The sequence below is a fragment of the Phyllobates terribilis genome, unplaced genomic scaffold (genome assembly GCF_046119375.1).
Source record: "Phyllobates terribilis strain yellow unplaced genomic scaffold, ASM4611937v1 Scaffold_2__4_contigs__length_985480577, whole genome shotgun sequence".
Taxonomy (NCBI): Eukaryota; Metazoa; Chordata; class Amphibia; order Anura; family Dendrobatidae; genus Phyllobates; species Phyllobates terribilis.
Window position 1 is genome coordinate 530688061 of NW_027362762.1, and position 21627 is coordinate 530709687.

The 21627-nt window shown below is 41.0% G+C and overlaps 1 protein-coding gene across 17 annotated transcripts in view; it reads right to left on the reverse strand.

The window, feature by feature from the left end:
• Positions 1–507: 507 nt before the first annotated feature.
• The window catches only part of EPB41 (erythrocyte membrane protein band 4.1), a 176221-nt gene continuing 155101 nt past the window's right edge, over positions 508–21627 (reverse strand). For 16 of the 17 annotated variants that reach the window (XM_073666147.1, XM_073666146.1, XM_073666110.1 and 13 more), the window contains 5 exons: positions 3949–4077; positions 3507–3608; positions 1448–1528; positions 1225–1331; positions 508–559 (listed from right to left, as the gene is read on the reverse strand). In XM_073666147.1, coding sequence (XP_073522248.1) covers positions 1233–1331; positions 1448–1528; positions 3507–3608; positions 3949–4077 — 411 coding nt within the window. In that variant the 3' untranslated portion in view covers positions 508–559; positions 1225–1232. Of the gene's footprint in view, positions 560–1224; positions 1332–1447; positions 1529–3506; positions 3609–3948; positions 4078–20059; positions 20204–21627 lie in introns of those variants that run through there. The other variant, XM_073666145.1, reaches the window with a different exon arrangement.

Sequence of the window (21627 nt, forward strand, 5' to 3'; positions counted from 1 at the left end):
TAATACAGGTGACTAATATTGAACTATGGTGAATCATTACCACCAACACGGAGTGTAAACTTATTGGTATATCATTTCCAAGAACTAAAAAAAGACAAAAATGATGAAACACAATTACCTCTCTATACCAGTTGTGGCTGCCTACAGAAGTACTTAGCAATTCAATATTTGTACTGCACGCTATAGCACCTGTGTGTCCTACAAATAATTCTGTGAAGACCTCAGACACATCAGTCTCTAAATTTCCATTGTAATAGTCACGTTCATTATTCACAGTATACAAATAACTTCCAGGTGTACTTTAATCTTCAATAAGACGTTCTAAACTCTCTAGATATGTGAAGGTCCCATTCATGTTATATTCATTTCACTTTAAAAACGTGAGGTTATAAAACTGGTTGTTATGTTAAAGCAATGGTCTTAACTAGTGAAAAGTTATCTTTGTCAGACTCTGAAAAACAGTCCAGGGGAGGGGGCATCTTTTGGAAAATGCTGGTTTTCTTTGAAGAAAAAAAAATATCTTTGTCCGTGGTCCCAATTAAAGGCTTGCAATGAAGACCTGAAAAGAAAACAACTGGAGCTTAAGCTATACCAAAAAGTAACAGTTTGACCATTTTTTGCTTTGATACAATTATAAGTTTTACTAGTACATGGATCTTATGTGTATAGGGACATTGAGAATGAGTCAATCTTTTTATTTGACATCTGCCCATTCTTTCTTTCTGCATGAGTGAAAGAGAGTGCAGAATTAGAAAATCATAGGTGTGCTTCAGTTTCTGAAAGAAACCGTGGTGTACGCATTGTGTTTGACATTGTAGCTGAAGTCCATTCACTTCTATACAATTTAGCTGCAATAACAATATACAACTTGTAGACAGGTGTGGAACTGTTAATGGAAGAAAGCAATGTTTTCTAATCATGCACAACCCCTTTAGAGTTATATAACCGCCGCCAACTTCCCTCCCAAATAAAAAAACACACTCAACCGAGTGACAATGTTAAGTCGTGTAACAGAATTACTGACAAACACATTCAGAAATTTCAGTCTAAATTCTGCACTCCTGCTTGGTCAACTGCACAACTGATCCGAATAGCTGACAATTAAGTGAGTACTACTGGAAAAACAATATTAAAAAAAAAATAGAAAACCCCCCATGATATTGGAAAAACAATATGCCTATGGAACGGGAAGCTGCCAACCAGGGTATGATACTTGCTGCCTACCTCTGTATTTATTCCTCGGCTATTTCGGTCTCCTGGTGAACCACCACCTTGGTCACTGACATGTCTGGGTGTTGCTCTTTTGCCTCTTTGATAGCTTGCACCAGGACCTGATGACATGTAAAACACAGAAATAACCAAAATGCTATAAGGCGTTTTTGAATTCTAAACCATGTCATTTTGAACTGTGAAGACTACTATAGCCACTGGTATGTGGCAGGATTACCTGATCATGATCCAAGTCTCCATCACCTGTAATAACTATCCTCTTCTCTATTCGGGTTTCTGAAATGCCTCCTTTCACTGTCTGAAGAAGAATAAAAGAACATTTAGAAAAGAAAAAGCAACAACCACACGTTAGTAACACTGGGTAACGTATTGCAACTTGTAAAATCATGCCAAATATCTAAAAGGATATTTAATTTAAACTGGCATTTATAGCACATACATTTATGATATACCCACCAGATATGGTATCAATGTCTAACCAATTAATGGTGGGGGGGAGGAAATGTTCAGAATGTGGAAGCCCATTTAATGAGGTGACCACCAGTTGACACATCCAAGCAGAAGATTAATAAAGAAGTGGCAGTGCATGTGCCAGCTGAACATGGATGCTGCTTGGTACAAGAATGACTTTTTGTTTTAAAAAAAAATTAAAAGGTTAATTGTACTTTCAAGTAACTTTCCAGAATAAGCTGTTGTGTGTGCGTACCTAAGGAATAGCATTAATTCTAGTCACTAAAGGACTAGTATACTGCATTTTCACCAGTTTTCCCCAATGCAAGCTCAATCTCTAATTTGCAATTGATTGAGCTGATGGGAAGACATGATCTGCTGCGATCTCTCCAATACATTTCACACTACACAAATTCCTGCCCTGAATTCCTTTTTAGCACACAAAAAAAATCAACAGCAGCATGGAGAATATACACCAGTCCTGAGATGTCTGGATGGGAGGTAAACTTGTTAGAAAACTCAGCAGTGTGTTTGTGAAAATCGGACCTCACTAGGATGTCATCCATGGACCCACAGACATGAACATCAATACGACAAATAGCACTCATCCAATTTTTACGGTTATGTGCACGAGCCCAAACCATGTAAACCATGGCAACTGGACAAGGTCTTCAAATCAAGGAACATTTCACTGCCGACGAAGACACTACTCTTACATAGTTTGGTCTTTTCTGTAGTAACATACAGATATGAAACTTGGACGATAAAGAAGCAAGACAGAGGAAGAATTGACGCCTTCGAAATGTGGTGCTGGAGAAGAATATTCTTAATACCATGGATTGCAAGGAGAACAAACAAGTCAATTTTGGAATAAATCAAGCTAGATATATATAATGATCACCAAGCTTTGACTTGCCTACTTTGGACATAAGAAGAGAGAAATCACTGGAGAAGGTCGGAAGAATAGAAGAAACAAGGCGAAGAGGAAGACCAGCAACCCGATGACTTGACACTATGAAGATAACGGCAGATAATACCCTGATGGACGTATCTAGGCTTGCACAAGATCGATCTTCTCAGAGAGCATTCATCCATCAAGTTGTCATGGCTTGAGATCAAGCCAAAGGACGTTAAATAATGCATGGTAAAACAGCATTTGTCAGAGATACCTTTCCGGGGACATGACAGCTGATCTGATCACGATCCACCCACGGCTGTTGACATGTTAAATGCTGCTGTCAATCTCTGTCATTACCGGGATGCTATTAGCGCTCATAGCAAGTGAGCATTTTTGCTAAACACAGCAGGACTGAAGCCCTGCTGTGTAGCACAGACGATCTGCAGCTTCTAGTTTCCCATGGAGACTGTTGAAGCCAGTGCAAAGTGAAAAAATCTATTTTTTTTAGAAATATAAAAAAATAATTAAAAAAATATAAAAGATCAAATCACCCATCTTTCGCCCCATTCAAAATAATAAAAAAAAATAAATAAAAAACGCCAGAATTAAATTTTTTTTGGTCACCGCAACATTGCAATAAAATGCAGTAACAGGCAATCAAAACATTGTATCTACCCCAAAATGGTATCAATAAAAAGGTTGTTGGCGTGCAAAAAATATGCCCTCACCCGGCCCCAGATCCCAAAAAATGGATCCGACCAACAGATCATGTTTTCACGATTTCCATTCACATTGCACAAGTGATGGAATTATCACCTGGGCAAAACTAAGGAATCCTGAAAACATGACCTGTTGGTGGGCCTTGAGGACAGGAGTGAGTAACACTGTTCTAGAGGATCTCCTTTTAGCTGATAATGCAATAGCTTACCTTGGTGATTTGGGTTGTTGTGGTGCTGCTGGTTGTTTCGGAGGTAATGGTATGTGCAGTAAGCAGGATGCCAGGTTCTTGATCATAGTTAACATCATCATTCTATAGACATAAAAGTTTGCATTTAAAACGTTTAAAATGTACAGTGGCACCTAATGTTTAATGGGAGAAATTTTATGAAAACGGGTCCATTTTGTTATAGAAAAGGTGCTCCCACTAGGCTTTTTGCATAAGGCAGTGTAAGCACATTATTCACATTTACTGGTGCATGACAATACATTTATGATGACCTCTGGTTGCTGCACATCACTTAGTTATGATGAACTATGCTCTTCTTATAGAATCAAGCATTAACACATGTTGGGATCTGCTGGGGAAGATCTTCTTTCCAAAGATTGTATATCAGAGAAACTTACTAACAGACAAGATGGAAAATACTAACTTTTGCAGCTTCATAAGTGATGGTCTTAGTCTCTGTGTGCACCAAGGGGACTTCTTTGGTGGGGATTTGCCCCTTCTCACTGGTCGAAGCATTAGATATGGTTACGGTTTGAGTTTTCACCAATGGGGGCTATTAAGAAGAGGAAAAATAATTAATGAAAAGACATTCAGTCAAGTGCTAGTTTTACTTGTGTTGTAGAATAGTATGGTATAACATGTATGCAGTGTGTTCATTTTGTAAAAAAATAGCTTATAACACTCAGAAGATAAAAAGATTAATTACAAGTAATATGGCCTGTAACCGCACATTAAAGAGGCTATATCATTTTAATATACGACTTATGTGAAGATAAAGGCCTACACCTGACAAATGCATTGCTACGAGGTTTTTATGAGAACATGTCTCTTCTGATTTGTTAGGTGAAGTATGGACGCCTACATCGATTGATATAATTCAAACCAGTAATTAGTATAGATTGATATAAGGCTACTTGCACACAATACTAGGCAATGTCTGCTTACTGTAAGTGATGGAAAAGTTTCCGATATCCATATCAAATGTAGCAATAGGCTGACATCAGATCGAGACAAAACGCAGTGTGATAAGACTTTTATCAAATACATCTTCCTACTTCCGGTCTTGAATTGCTGCAGTTATTGTCGTATCAATGATAACACTGCAAATGACAGAATTCAGCTCCGGAAATGTGATCAGACATTAGGCTTGTAACTTCAAGCCATCATATGTTCTCATTGTTTAGTTTTGATGTACATTAAAAAAACCCTTTTATTATAGGTTACAGTGCTTTTGGTCTTATTCGAATTTTGCATTGGTATATAATAATGCCAAAGTTTCAAAATTACAGTATTTCGAAGAAGTGTCCTTGTTGTCCAGAGTTTTTCCACCATAGATTGCAAAGCAAATCTACAGCAAAGTCCGATTTTGCCTAGATTTTTGTGAAAAAAATTGACCCATACATTTATATAAATATTAAAAGGGGGTGGGGGGGCATGAAGCAGATTTTGAAAGCCACACCCTCAAAGTACATGCAGATTTTTCCCTGTGTGCAGATAGAAATACTTAACATTTTCAACCTATTTAGCTTAAGATTTCCTCTTTGCAGAATCCGTCCCAATTTCTAGATTCACAAGGAAGGCTGGAAACAGGATATATGGCAGTTTTTGGAGACAAAAATCAGGAAATCTAAAAAGTACAATGCACAGACTGATTCCTCCCCTCCCTTGCATCCACTTATGCTTTGCTCAATCAAAAAATATGTGCGATTTCTGCCTTAATTACTCAATTCTCCAATGCAATTTAGAAAATAAAGGCTGAACTCTGATGGGTAATCTACTTAGAAAGATTGGACACATTTATAGGAATCTGCATTTTGAACCCTCATGAACACTTACCGACCGTGAACAAATCTTCAGTGCGTTTGTCAAGCTTTATTATATAAAACAGAGCAATCACTACAATCCTTGAGTAACAAGAGAACACAATTTTCCATACTTGGGTTTCAACTCCTGTTGTCAATCTCTGTCTTAGGTCAATGGATCATATTTCTATCCAGCGATTAGAGAGCTCTGATACACCTGAACCCAGCACCACAGTGATAAGCAGGATCAGGCAGGTCTCTCATGCTTTCTTGCGTCTATATTGTGGCCACATACCCTTGACTCCTTCCTGTAGAACCCACTAAACCGAAAACTTAAAAGGTGCTCTCTCGGAATATAAAAATAAAATAAAAAGGAAATTTCATTATAAAATTACTTCTTAAATACTTTTAATTAGCAAATCAGAGTGGTTTAGTCTAAAGACACAGTCACCATAGAATTAAAATGGCCACCACCTTATTACACTCAACGAGACCTGCTGTAGAATGATCGGACCGATGCCTGTGAGCATGTGCAGTAGGAAGCTTTTTTTGCTTTGACCTAGAAAGAACTATATCATGTTTAGTCATTCAGAAAGGCAGGGTGGACAGCAGTGTGAGCAGCTCCTTCTTACCTTAGCACTCTTGGTATCTTCAGTATCAGATTAGAAAAACAAAAGTTGACAGCAGCCCCTTCTTAACTCAGCCCACTTATCTCTGGATTACATCAAAAAGATATAGTGGAAAATAGTGTGGCTAGCTTCTTATTAAGTCCCCCCCCACCCTCTGCAGGATTAGATCAGAAAGCAGAAAGACATGGTGAAATGTAGTGTGAGCAGCCTCACCTTACCTCAGCACCTCTGGTATCTCCAGTATTACATCGGACTATCTACTGGAAAAACATCTTCACTCCATGAAGGGAGGAAGTAGAGCTTCTTACTGCACATGCTCACAGGCACTTGTCCTAACATTCTAGGATAGGTTTAGGTCTGTGTAAGGGTATGTGCAAATGTTAAGTATTTGCTGCTGACATTTCTGCACCCAAAAAAAGTGTCTCTTGGCAGGAAAAATGCATGATTTTTTGCTGCGTTTTTCCCATGCATTGAAATGGGTGAAAAACACTGCAAAAACACTGAAAGAATGCTGCAGATTTGCAACTGCTTCAAATCTGCAAAGAAAAAAAAAGGCAGTGTGCACATCAGATTTCAGAAATCTTATTCCCATTGTTGACAGTAGGAAAGGTTTCAGTTTCTGTGGCAAACGGAAGGTGAAAGAAAGCAGCAAATACAAGATGGTTATTTTAATTCTATAGTGATTAACTGCCAAAATAAAACAATTGTGATTTGCTAATTAAAATATTTAGGAATTTATTTATAATGACACTTACTTTATTTGTATTTGGTCCTGAGGATTTTATTCAATAACAGAGCAGACCTTTAAAAATTGTGAAGAATTTAAATACACTGTTCTAAAATTAATAATTTTATCGAGACGAGTTAATCCTTTAAAATCACGTAAGTGGAATGATAAATTTGGGACAACCTGCTAGACAGTTTATGATAAATATTAAACAAAGAGGGAGTAACAGAACTCATTCAGTACAATCTCATCATTTTTAAAAATTGGCAAGGTGTCGTAAACAAAAAGGTGGCGTACGGGGGGGGGGGGGTGTACAAAATTTATCAGGTGTAAATTTCCCCAAAGTACTCTCCTAAATGTAGAATGATGCAAAATTATGTGTTACAGTAAAAAAAATTAATCCAGGTTCATTGGGTCTGAAAGGTTACTAGACATTTTGGATTATAGATCACTCATATTATATTCATTTCAGATAGAATTGAAAACTTAGTTAATAACAATTCATGTCCAGACACCATCACAGAGTGAATAATTATTGGATATCTGTAAGAGGGTCGTATACTTTTTTTCCCTCACAATAAGAACAACATACATTGTTGGATAGATCTTAGACCTGATACTGCTGGTGTACTTAATTTCTGAAAGTATTTCCAAAAACCGCCCAAGAAAGATTTAATTCTGTTGTTGCTAGTATCTCTGCTGTGTATAAAAACATTATACATCACATTGGCTAAAAGTTTCCAATAAAGTTTCACATTTTTAATGGTTATAAAAAAGGAAATTTGGACACACTGATGGCTCTTTTTCTGATTTGGGAAGGACTAAAATGTGAGCCTTTAACTACACGTGAGAAAACATTCAACAGGGATTATCCAGACATTTTGAATGTTTTCCAATGTGATATTATGATGAGCATCAAAGTTAAAGGCCCACATTTTAGTCCTTCCCAAACTGGGAAAAGAGACATCCATCTGTCCAAATTTCCTCCCCAGATCATTAAAAATGTGAAACTTTAATCTGTATTGCAATGAGAATAGCCAATATGATGCTTAATAATCAGGTCAACTTTATACAAAGTAGAGGTGCCAGCAACACTATAATTAAGTATTCTTAATTCCTAAAAGTATTTCCGAGAAAATTCATGCCTTCATCCTCTCAGATGCTAAAAAGGCCTTTAACTGGGTCATTGCTTCAAAGTACTCAATCTCAAATAGGTCAAGACCCTATACTATTGCACAAGATCATGGTCTTATACCATGGGTCTATTGAAAAATACAAGCCAATTGGTTTCTATCTAGCTCCTTTTTTTATGGTCAATGGACCCCAAGTCCTTGTAATGAGCATGTAATGAGTCTGGCAACAATCCAATATCACAGGTATAACAGTAAAGTGCACACAATACACATTTTGTTGCATTTAACATTTCCATGCATAGACTACCTTAGATATTTAACCTTTCTTGCAGCAGCAGATTTTTTTTTTTGCTCTAACTTTTAATTTTTCCATCTACATAGACATATGAAGGATTGCATTTTTTGGTGGGACGATATGTAGTTTTGAATGACACCATTTATTTCATCAACGTTGTATTGAACAATGGGAAAAAGTCAGTGTTGTGAAATTGTAAAAAAAAAAGCAAAAACAAAAAAACAACCACAATTCTTACTGTTTTTTTGCATTTTTTTACATTCATTGTGTGGTATAAATAACCTGACAACATGATTCTTCACATCAGTTATATTTTGTAATAGTGAAATAAAAAAAAAAACAAAAAAACTTAATTCAGTTTAAATGTGCATTGAAAAAAAATTGGCTTGGGTTGCCATTCTCGGAGACCCGATAATTATTTTTCCTTCAACTGACCATTGTGAGGGCTTGTTTTCTTGCAGAGAAATCTGGACTTTAGACTTTTATAAAAGTTTAGCAACAATTCTCCAAAAAAAACTTTCAGAGACGTATTTTTTTTACGGGCTGATTCAGTTTTTAAGTGTCCAATATATTAGAAGCCCCACACATCACCCAATTTTAAAATGTGCAGGCCTTATAGTCTACAAAATAGTATTTAGGACGTTGTGTTCGTTCATGTGAAGCATCTAAATAGTTACAGTGGAAAGAAAAAAAATGAAAAATTACAACTTTTTTTTTTTTTTTTATTAAAAATTAGTTTTAGCCCTAAGGTTTTAATTTTTATTTATACAAAGAGTAACAGGAGAAAAGCCACCTCAAAAGTTATCCAATTTCTGCCGAATATGGCAATATATATGGACATACTGCACTGTCTGGGAGCATGGCACAGCTCAGAAAGTAGCACCCATTGGTTTTTGGAGTACAAATTTTGTTGAATTGGTTTCCGTTCACCATATTGCATTTGCAGAGCTCCCGAGGTATTAATTTAGAGGAAAACACCCAAAAGTAACTACATTCTGGAAATTACACCCCTCAATGAATACATTTTTACACCACTAACAAATTACTATTGGACTGTGAAAAAGAAAAATTGTGTTTGTTTCAATATTATGTAGACTAAGTATCTATCTATCTATCTATCTCTATATATATATATATATATATATATATATATATATATATATATATATATATATATATATATATATATATATATATATATATATATATATATATATATATATATATATATATATATATATATAAAGTTTGTGTTTCATAATATTGTTAGAGCCATAACTCTTCTTTGTATGACGAACTGTAGTATTTATTGGCATCATTTTGGGGGTTCAAAGACTTTTTGATTGCGATTGTTTTGATTCAAAAATGAATAAATCATAAAATATGCATATCCGGTTTTGTGGTTTTTTTATGGCAATTAGTAGGTGTTGTGGACACAGTGAAACCAAATATGTATAGTCTATTTATACTTCATATTTTAATATATAACTTATTTAAAAAAGAAATTCTTGAGCTCTGACTTATTTTAGTGGTGACGGACATACGAGGGCTTGATTTTTTCCCGCAGAACAAACATTTTAGTTGCTATAGTTTTTGGGCACAGGACTATTTGATTGCTTTCTCTGTAATGAGTAATGACCAAAAAAATATCAATATTTGCTTTTTTTATGGCGTTCACTGGGAAAGCCAAGTGACAAACCAGTTTCTTTATAGCTTCATTGGGGGACACCGGTAAGCATGGGTGTGTTCTGCTGTCGCTAAGAGGCTGACATATGACAAGAAAAAATTAGCTCCTCCTCATCAGTATACACCCACTGACAGGCACAAAGCTCATTAGTTTAAGCTTAGCGTCTGTAGGAGGCGGACCTGGATCTGATCCCAGATCTTTTCTTTTTTTTTCCCTTTTAGGTACCCTGTTTTGTTTTATTAATTTTTTTCAATTTCTCTTACAGATTCTTCTCTTCCGGGTAACAGGGTGTAATGTCTCACCCTGTTTTTCCCCACACACGAGCGACCGAGAGAGCAGTGTGATGTCGTCCACATCGCCCACTCTCGGAACCCGCTGGTCAGGACCCTTATTCCCTATAACCCAGGGTGTTTCAGGTTGAATCCCGGTGCCTGGTTCTGCCAGTTCTCCCATCCCCCTCCTCGGAGCGGCCTGGAAGGAAGACTATAGGCCCTTCCCCCTTCTTCCAAAGGTGACAGTCTTCTGCACGGTCTAGGACCGGACAGTGCGGGAAGGAGGAGTTCGCCAGGATTCCCCCTTTCACCAACGGATCTCCTGATGCTGCCCTAATGAAGCGGAAAAGAAGCAGTTGGGACTTACAGCAAGGTACTGTCCCTCTCTTCCCCACAGCTTCCGAAAGCAGGGTTGCAGTGGCGGTCTCGGCACCGGGGCACCATTTTAACCTTTCTGCCCCGTCCCACATACGTCCCTCCCCCTCCTAACTTCACGCGCGGAAAAAGCTGCGCACTCCTTGTTCTCCCCTCATTCGGCGCTGCGGTTGGCCACGGCCACACCCCCCGCCAGTTCACAGCAGCCAATCAGTGCGCGGGTAACTTTCCTACCGAGCTAACCACGCCCCCACCGACAATCTAGCCAATCAGCATGCGGGGCAGGACACGCCGCTTTCCCACTCCCATCCTACCAGAAGTCATGTTTCACTGTGTACCAAGCTCAGACACGCCCCCTCCACAGAATTCCTGTTCTTCCCTGCATCTCTCCGCCAGCCTGCTTTTGCTGACATCAGCTCTGTTGCTCAGCGTTCAGGACCAGCACCTCTTCTCCAGCAGTCACACAGGGCCGGGGAGGCTCTCTTCAGGCTGCGCACTGCCCTCCTGGGCCCGCTCCTCAGCAGTATCCCTAAGGCCTAGGCTCTTTTCTCAGCAGTAGCCCCCAGGGCCTGACATATGCCCAGACCCAGGGAGAAAACCTCTCGTCCCTCTCCCGCCATCATTCACTACGCCTGTGCGCTCTGTAAAAAGAAGTGGCCCACAGGTCAGTCATGGGCCTTCTGCTCTACTTGCAACCCTTCCACTACACCGGCATCTCAGGAGACCCCGCCGCCCAGGATGAGTGCACCCCCTTTCCTCCGGAGTGGGCTGTTGCCATTTCTCAGTCAGTATCTGACCTCACCAAGTTATCTCAGTCCCTGGTTCAGGTCCTGGAACACTTGCCTAACTTATCTAATGCCACCAGTGCCCTGAACGTTCCTCTGGACGATTCGCAGGCACCTCACCATACCCCCCTCAGAAGGGCAGATAAAGAATCCGTTCCAAGAAGAGAGCTCATGCAAGCTCCTCATCTAGTTCTCCAGTCCTGTCAATTTCATCCAGGATGCCCTCAAAAATCGCACGCCTCCTCTTCCAAGTTGCCCTTAGGGTCAGAGTCCAGAACGGATTCGGAGTCAGACTTTGATACGGATCAGACCTCTAAGATCCAGGACATTGTTGACAGCCTCATTTCGGCCATCAACCAAAACCTTAACATTAAGGAGCACGTGGGTCCTTCCCAAGACCACTCTGTCTCCTTTAAGAGGATTAAACGTCCCGACCGGACATTTTCAAATCATAGGGAGTTTGACGGTATTTTTCTTAAGCATTGGGAGCATCCTGAAAAACGCTTTTCGGGAAAAAAGTTAGATATTCTGTATCCCTTTAAGCAGGATCTGGTTAGCAAATGGACGGAGTCCCCAGTCGTTGATCCTCCTGTTTCCCGCCTCTCTGCTAGGACGGTCCTGTCTCTCCCTGATGGTTCCTCACTTAAAGATACTACAGATAGGCAGGTTGAGGCTCTTGCAAAATCAGTCTTTGGAGGCGGCTGGCGCCTCCCTCTGTCCAGCCTTCACTTCCATATGGGTGGCAAAGTCGGTTTCCGCCTGGGCAAAATTTCTCCAGCAGGGCATTAATCCTCGGCCCCTCCAGATGAACTTGCTGACCTGGCAGACCAGATCGCCCATGCAGGAAAATACTAACCGCTTCACTAGACACGGTCACCTGCTCAGCTTGCATCACTAGCAATATTATTGCTATACGCAGAATTCTTTGGCTTAAGGAGTGGAATGCGGATCCAGCCTCCAAAAAGTCCCTTACTAATCTACCCTTCCAGGGCTCAAGACTCTTTGGTTGTAAGTTAGACCAAATTATTTCAGATGCCACAAGGGGCAAAAAAGCACCTCCCTTCCCCAGCCCAACCCTAATCGTCTAGTTACAAAAAGACGCTCGCTTCCATTTAGTCCCTTTCGTCAATTCATTTCGCAGGGCTCTTCTTCCCAACAGAACTGCCTCCGGCGCAGCGGGAGAGGCGTAAACCATCGTTTGAGCCTACCCCTAACTGGCACACAAAAATCCGCTCTTCCAAGTCTTCCGGATCACATTCCCGTTCCAATAGATTCTCTTCAGCATGACGGGCCACTCCCACCTCTCTTCGCCCTATCCTGGACCTCAAATGCCTAAACCGACTAGTGCGCATCCGTCACTTCAGAATGGAGTTGCTCCGCTCAGCGATTGCTTCAATGGAAGCCGGGGAGTTTCTCTGCTCGGTGGACATTCAAGATGCATACCAGCACATTCCGATTTGCGCGTCACAGAGATTCCTTCGTTTTGCAGTTCAAGGGAAGCATTACCAATTTGCAGCGCTCCCCTTCGGTCTTGCGACAGAACCAAGGGTCTTCACGAAAGTGATGGCCACGGTCATGGCCATCTTGCGCTCCACGGGGATTGTTGTTATCCCTTATCTGGACGATCTATTGATCAAGGACCCCTCTCTCAGGACTTTCGCCAAAGCCTTCACATTACTCTTGACACTCTCGCCCGTCTGGGCTGGATAGTCAATGTTGCCAAATCTTCCCTAATTTCATCTCAGTGTCTGACCTTCCTGGGAATGCTATTCGACACGGCACGCTCCAGTTTTTTTTGTCCCAAATGAAATGATGTCCTCTCTCCGTCAGGGGATTCGTCTTCTAAAGAACCCATCTCCTCACTACCTCAGTCTCTCTCTGCATGAGCGATGTAGCAAAAATGATCACTGCCATAGCCCACTTCCATACCCGTCCTCTTCAGTTGACCCTCCTGTCTGCTTGGGAGAAGAGGGTCTAGTCTCTGGATCGACCCATCATCCTGCCCCCCCATCCCCGCGTGAGGCAGTCTCTGGCATGATGGATTCTGTCATCCTCCATTTGCCCCGGGAGATCCTTTCTTCCTCTCCAGTGGCAGATAGTTACGACTGACACCAGCCTTCTCGGCTGGCGAGCAGTCTTTCTTCACCACATGGTACAGGGTCGCTGGAACTCTCGGGAAGCTTCCCTACCGATCAATTTCCGAGAAATCAGGGCAATCTACCTCTTCTTAACCCATTGGCAGGATCTTCTCATAGGATCACTGGTCCGCATTCAATTGGACAACGCCACGGCTGTGGTGTACATAAACCACCAAGGCGGAACACGCAGAAAGCCAGTCATGAAGGAGGTCTCACAAATCTTAATGTGGGCTGAAGGAAGTGTCCCTGCTATCTCAGCGGTACACATTCCAGGAGTGGACAACTGGGCCTCCGATTTGCTCAGTCCCAGGGCCTCGCCTCAGGAGAGTGGTCTCCCAACCCGGACGTATTCCACCAGATATGTCAGCGATGGGGCATTCCCGACATTGATCTGAATCACAAAGTTCCCAACTTAGTAGCCAGATCCCGCGATCCTCTAGCGATCGATCAGGACGCTCTGATCATGTCATGGTCTCAGTTCCAACTACCTTACCTCTTTCCCCCTCTCCCATTGATTCCATGAGTCGTCAACAAGATCAAGACAGAAGGGGTACCCGTAATCTTGATAGCCCCAGACGAGCATGGTAAGCAGAGTTAGTCAACCTGCTCGCAAACCCCCCCTGGAAACTCCCAGAACATCCAGATCTACTCTCACAGGGACCGCTATTCCATCAGAATTCTCGGTCTCCCAATTTAATGGCATGGCTGTTGAAGCCGCAGTTTTGAAGGAAGCAGGTTTCTCTCCCAAGGTCATTCACACCATGATTAGTGCTAGAAAACCCGCCACTTCTCGCATTTATCATAGGACCTGGAAGGCATTTTTGCTCTGGTGTGAAGACAAACAACGGACTCCCTTGTCATTCTACCTTCCCCCCATTTTGGCCTTTTTACTATCAGGACTTGATGCCGGCCTGTCTTAGTACACTTAAGAGCCAGATTTCTGCTCGCTCAGTCCTTTTTTAGCGAAACTTAGCCTCTTGGCCACAGGTCAAGACCTTCATCCAAGGAGTTGCCCATCTGGCACCGCCATATCAGCCTCCTGTGGATCCGTGGGACCTTAACTTAGTCTTAACTTCTCCAGCAAGCTCCGTTCGAACCCATGCAGGACGCCTCATCGTCGCTCCTTTGCTGAAAGAAGTAATGGCTACAAGGAAGGCAACCTATCAAAAGAGTTTGAGCTGGCAGCACTCTCGTGTCATTCTCCTTTCCTCATTCTCCACTAGGACAAGGTGATCCTCAGACCTGTACCTTCCTTCTTACCCAAGGTGGTCTCCTCTTTCCACATCAATGAGGATATAGTTTTACCTTCCTTCTGCCCAGCTCCAGTTGCTCTCCTTGAGAAGTTGCTCCACAAGCTGGTCCTCGTCAGAGCCTTGCGCGTCTATCTTGCAAGGACCGCTTCCTTTCGGTGCTCGGACACCTTATTTGTCATTCCTGAGGGTCGTCGCAAGAGACTCCCTGCTTCTAAATCTACAATCGCCCGATGGATCCGTTCGGCCATACTGGAGGCATATCGCGTTAGGAATAAGCCTCCTCCGGGAGTAAGGACCCAACTCTACCCGGGCGGTGGGGGCTTCCTGGGCTGTTCGGCACCAGGCATCTGCGCCCCAAATTTGCTGGGCTGCGACCTGGTCCTCGCTTCACACTTTCACAAAGTTTTACAGAGTTCATACTTATGCCTCAGCTGATGCCAGTCTAGGACGGAAGGTTCTGCAACAGGCGGTCACCCGCCGTCCGGCCTAGGCTGTTTCTAATTACTCTGTTCCCTCCCTAAGGACTGCTTTAGGACATCCCATAGTTACCTGTGTCCCTCAATGAAGCGATAAAGAAAGATGGATTTTTAGTACTCACCGTAAAATCTTTCTTGGAGCCTTCATTGGGGGGACACAGCACCCTCCCTGGTTTTGTGCATATGTTGGGCCTATGGTCTACGTTGGGCCTAAGCCCCTGTTGGGCCTGTACATAGTTACGTTTTGTTGTAATTCCTCCTACTGCTTTTATCACTAACTGGTGAGCTTTGTGTCTGTCGGTGGGTGTATACTGCTGAGGAGGAGCGAATTCTTTTTTTGCCTAGTGTCAGCGACAGCAGCACACACCCATGGTTACCTGTGTCCCCCAATGAAGCGATAAAGAAAGATTTTACAGTGAGTACCAAAAATCCATATTTTCCAGTTTGGGTCTTCACCGACCCAACAATGTCAAATATGTCGTTTTTTGTTGGTCTTTCAACAATAAAATCTTTAAAAAAAAATTGAAAAATGTATTTGGCACTTATTTTTGTTTCTTTTTCTTTGGAGGTGTGATACTTAATACCTAGTGTTATAGAGGGAAAGGAGAACATTACACGTCTCTCTCCTGCCTGCAGCGTACCAGCTCCCCCCACAGCCACCCCTCTCCTCCTTCACGCTGGTTGAAAAAGTGAAAAGTGGAGAGGCGGATGTATGCCTATGAAGATGCATAATTCAGGTCATGAGACCCACAGCCTGTCCGTGTACATTCCACAAAACATGGATGGGTGAAACCGGCCTCAAAGTGAAAGTCGAGACAGCTGGCAGTTAAGACACTTGCAGCTCTCACTTGAACCCCCTGATATCTCTGGCAAGGTTGCGGCTCCTGTGCCCTCGTGATTACCTGGATGTATCAGTTCATTTGCGGGAACACTTTGGCATATAGGATATACTATTATGCCAATGTTGCGAGGGGTCAATTATCTCAAATCGTATAAATTAGGCTTAGTTTTCATGGACCGGCAGAATAAATGTCCTCAAGGAGGGTATCTGTATCAATCATTTTAGCAGTTTCTGGTCACTTCACTGGCTCTTCAGGTCCTAGTAGGACATGTCATTTTCTTTTTGGATGTGAAAAGGCAGCGAATTTTCCCTCTAGGATTGTGATCCCAAGGCTCCCTCCGTCTAACTGGGCTCACTCCCAACTGCTACAACTGAAACAGCAGCAGAGAATGAGTGGCGTTTGCAGTGGCTCCATTAACCAGTTACATGTCATAGTCAATAGCAATTGAAAGCAGCATGTAGAGAGTTTGACAGAGGGAGATCACTCCCTCTGACTCTCCATCAACTCCCTGGATGTCAAGACTCCTGTTGTGGCGGCTAGAACACAATGTATAGAGCCATAACACCATAGCTCTATACATGGGGCAATACTCTGAGACTGCAGTTCAGCTTCCAATGAAGTGAAAGAGGGTGTAACGGGTGTAGGGACTCCTACCAATCTGATACTGATGACCTATCCCAATACCATGTTCACACGTTCAATATTTAGGCTAAGTGCCCACGATGCAGAAATGCTGCATATCTTTTCCGCATCTCCCTGGCAGAAAAACACATGCGGATTTTACATGCGTTTTTCCTGCCAGGTAGAAGATTTTGTCAAGCGTTTTTGTATCCATTTCTGCAAGCGGGTTATAAAGTGCTTTTCCAAGCGATTTTAGCATCACTTGGAAAGTGCTTGACAACTTGGTCACACTATAAAAATCCATGCAACCGGCATGGATTTATATAGTGTGATCAAGTAATAGTTAAAAAAAAAAAAAAAAAAAAAGGTAAAACATAAAAAATAAAGATTATACTTACCTTTCGATGGCCCCCGGTCTCCTCAGCGATGCGTCCGATGTGTTGGGCGGCTCGCGATGGTCTAAAAGGACCTTCCATGACGTAATTTAGTCATGTGACAGGTCACGCGACCGCTGACGTCAGTGGTTGCGTGACCTTGAATCGCTTAATATCCGCATGTGCACATGTAGTCATGCGGATATTAAGCGATTCAATGCAAGTCAATGGAGGAAATTTCGCAGCGTGTCCGCAAAATTAATGGACATGCTGCGAATTTTTCCGCAATGGAAATTTCCGCAGCATGTGCACAGCACATGCGGATTATCATTGGGAAACCATGGGGCACGTATTACCAAGCGTTTTCGCTGCGGAAATTTCGCGGCAAAAACGCTTGAAAAACGCAGAGTGGGCACGCAGCCCGAGTCCGTATTTTACATCAGTATTTGTAAGCCAAAACCAGGTGTGGAACAATCAGAGGAAAAGTATAATAGAAACACCTCACCACTTCTGTATTTATCACCCACTCCTGGTTTTGGTTTAGAAATACTGATGGAAAACACTGACCAAATACTAAACATGTGAACATGACCTAAAAAGTCATTAATATATTGATCCTGAACAGTGTATGCAGTATCAGGTGACAGATACCCTTTTACACATAGGATAATCAATAAATGACTGCACAAACACCTATAATAACAAACAGTTTTTATTTCCCATTAGCATACATACAATTGCATATTCCAGCTTACTTCTGCTGTAGTGTCTTTAACACATACACTTACCTACAATTGTGATGAAAACAGAAAAAGAAATATCCGCAACAAGTATTAAAATTAAAGATTTAGAAAAGAAAATAGAAAAAAAATGGATAGTATTACTAAAAAGATGAACCACAAAATAAAAAAACAGGATAAATAGCAACAACACTTTACAAACTCACCGATTATACTCTCCCAAAAATAAGGAGCAATATGCAGAAATTCTATAACAATCATAAGAAAGAAAAGGCAAAGGATCAGATGCTAATTTTTAATCATCTATACAAATTTGGCAGGACCAATAAAGTGGTTTGTGGCTAGGCCAGTAAACAATGACAAACTACCTGAGGAATACTCTACTCTTACAAAGCCACTGACAAAGTTATAACCAGTAACGAAGTACTCTAACATTACCTTTATTATCAGGTCAGTAATGGACAGAGCTGAAGCATCTGGCAACTATCGTAACTACTGTACAACAGGTCTTATAAATAACGCCCATGATTATGTGAATGTGGGATCAGAACACGCTTTTGGTGAAGCAGTTTTATTTATTGTCTGTGTGCAAACCCACTTTCACTTAACACAATCCAATAAATGTAAAGAATTCAATAGCTACGATTTCCAAAAATATTGTTTTCACCATAAAGAATCCTACTGCTGTGGATATCATTTACAATCTGGCACAAAAAGCTTGTGGACCTTTTATATTATTCTGTAACTACACAACTTATGAACGGCCACACCGTACGAGCCAAACTCGCATTCACAGGATCACTCACATCACATACAAAAGGCACTACAGTTTATTAAAGTGTCCTTCTGAAGCCATGTTTTGTTACTTTAGTCATGTGCAGTGACTGCAGTTTTTCCTTCCCATTCTACTTTGTTAGACTTTCTAAATACGGTAAGTGTCAAATTTCCCAATTTCTATGTAGACTATAAAGAGTTAATATATTGCCGAGTACTTTTTAGCTACAAGAATGGATACCAACATGCATCAAACTAGCAGCTTTGTGTCCAATGAAATACACAATTCTTATAAGTATAAGGAATAACAAGAGACATCTAATACTGAGCAGAAACATGTGGCCTTTGTGTTTTAGGTTTGCTAAACTGTAGGAAAATACACAATATAACCGATTTTCATTAAATCTAATACTTCTACAGTTCTAAATTACATTAATGCACTTGTAGACTTCAGAAGAAAAAAAGGAGACTGAATTCAAAAGAAAAAAAAATGAGACTGAATTCAAAAGTGTTTTCTAAAAAGAGGAAAATGAAGACCACTTTGAGCACGGAAAAAGCAAAGTTCAGAAATGGGGGAGTACAAAGTCCATTATGCATGACAGGCAGTCCAATATTAGAGGAGTAAGTTGGTTTTAAGACCATGGTACATGTGGGAAGGCAGTGTAATGCAGAGGTGTAGTATTTAGGTGTCTTTATATAAATACACCTACTTCGGAAAAATCCTTATTTAGAAAAGAAACAACCAGATGCACAAAAACCTTTCAAAAATCACAAGGAAGAGTAAAAATGCAATAAAAGCAAAATAAGAGACAATTTATAGTCTATAGAAGAAAGGAATGTTAGAAGCCATCTCCTCGTGAGTGAAGTGGTGTTTTATACAGCAAAAAGGACTGGCTACTTAATACCAGATGTACTCAGCCATGCATACATTGAATGAGTTGGCTCTCCCATAATGTGAGAGATCATAAAAACACTAGCCACCAGAGTGTCACTGCCAAGAATATTACAAAAGACATAAGGAAAGGGAGTCGGGGGGTTGGCAGTAAAAGTGGGTGCAGGCGGCACTTTTCCATAGACTTCTCCTCTGGCATTGGGATGGAGACTTTCGGGAGGTTTCCCCGATGGTCTGTGCCAGATGGGTTTACAAAGTCTTCGCCCTGCCCTGGAGGCTCACCCCGAATCTGCCCACATAGGGATGGCAGAAGAGAAAGAGACAAGTGAAACCGAAAAAAAAAAAAAATACAGATGGCAAATGGAACAGGAAATCAGAAGTACGTCTTAGGTATGTGCAAAGGATCTGGCAGATTAGGTATAAGGGTTTGGTTTAATAATGTACAATAGGATTTATCTAACGTAGGCATATCAGGACCATTACGTATACAAATGGCAGTGAGATTTTAGGGATAACTATTAATAAGAAAATGTGGGCAGTAATGTTTGCCCTGTCCCTTCACTTTTTACCAGAGGCAGGTAATTTTATATAGACTTGTGTATTTTGGGTTAAGAAAATCTATGTGTAAATGAGGAATGTATCTCAATGTGGTGGAAAAGCTCATTAATAGGAAGATGTTACAGAATATTTTATTTCCTAGTACATTCTGACTATTCATGAAACCTCATATGGTCTCTAAGATAGAAAGAATCGAGCTCTCAGTTCCCGTAGGGGGGCAGCTGAATGCGGATTAGTTTGTGGACTATCGGTTGGATCTTTGCACATCCCTGAGTAACATTTCTCTGCAACGTCACAGGCAGACGGCTGAGCAGCACCAAATAATTGTGCGAGATCAGAATTAAATATGAAAAATAAGCAAAAGAAAACATTTAAAAATGGTGTCAAAATGTAAAGAAAAAAAAATAAAGATGACAGGGTAAAGAGTGGAAGAAAAAGAAGAGAAGGGTACAGTTAAACTTTGCGTTGCAAGCTGCGAGAACTTAGGAGATTCCCTTAAGTGTTGCAGAAGATGGTTTACCAACACAAAACTAAGAGGCTTCAAGAACGGACATTGCTGGTAACCCATCTCCTGAGGTCCTTAATGTGAAAGGGATTTTTGTGCAAGTATCAAAAGGAGGCCAAAAGTGTCAGTCTAAAATGCATCAGAAGCCCAAAGCACACAGGAAGATGATTGAGCTGGAGTGTCCTAAGCATACAACCAGAACTTTGGTTACTTTTATAGCGCAGGAGCCTTGTTAAAATGTATATTACATATTTACAGTTCTGCTCCAAAGTTTGCGAACTCTTCAAATTTTTCCATATTTCTGAAAAATTTGAGCTAAAACATCAGATTTTCACAGGAGTCACGTCCTAAAAGCACATAAAGTGAATCAAATAAAACAAATTTGCCGAATATTAGACAGTATTTTTTATTAATAAAAATGATCCACTATCACAAGTCTGCATGTATTTGCATTCAGCATCTGATGTGACCCCCTTGTATCAATAACTGCATTTAAATGTTTCTGATAATTGTTGATTAGTCTTTAACATCATCTTATAGGAATTTTAGCTAATTCCTCTCTATAAAACAGCTAAAAGTCTGTTATTTTGGTAGATTTTCTCTCATGTACTGTTCGCATCAGCTCCTTCCATAATATTTATACAGGATTGAAGGTGAGGACTTTGACTTGGCTATTCCAAAATTGTAACTTTACTCTTCTTAAATCATTCTTTTCTACAGCAACTTGTGTGGTTTGGTTGTCTTGCTATATGACCCATCTTTTTTGTCGTCTGGTTACATGACCCACATCAATGATGGCAAGCCGACCTGGCCCAGAAGCAGCAAAAAAGGCTGAAACTATAATACTACTACCAACAAGTTTCAGATATGGTATGAGGTTTTTATGCTGTAATGGAATGTTTTTGTTTCTCCAATTATAATGCTTTTCCGACAAATCAAAAAGCTCAATTTTGGTCTCATTCATACACAAAACATTGTTAAAGATGGCCTGGACAAGCCAAAGGTCTATACGAACAAACTGCAGATGGGTAGCAGTGTTCTTTTTGGAGAGCAGTGGCTTTCTCCTTGAAATCCTCCCATGCACAGAATTGTTCAGTGCTCTCCTGATGGTAGACTCATGAATACTAATGTGATAGAGGCCTTTAGTTGCTTAGGGTATCTGCACACGGTGCGTTTTTGATGCGGTAAATCCGTGCGGATTTGGCCCCAAAAACGCATTGCAAAC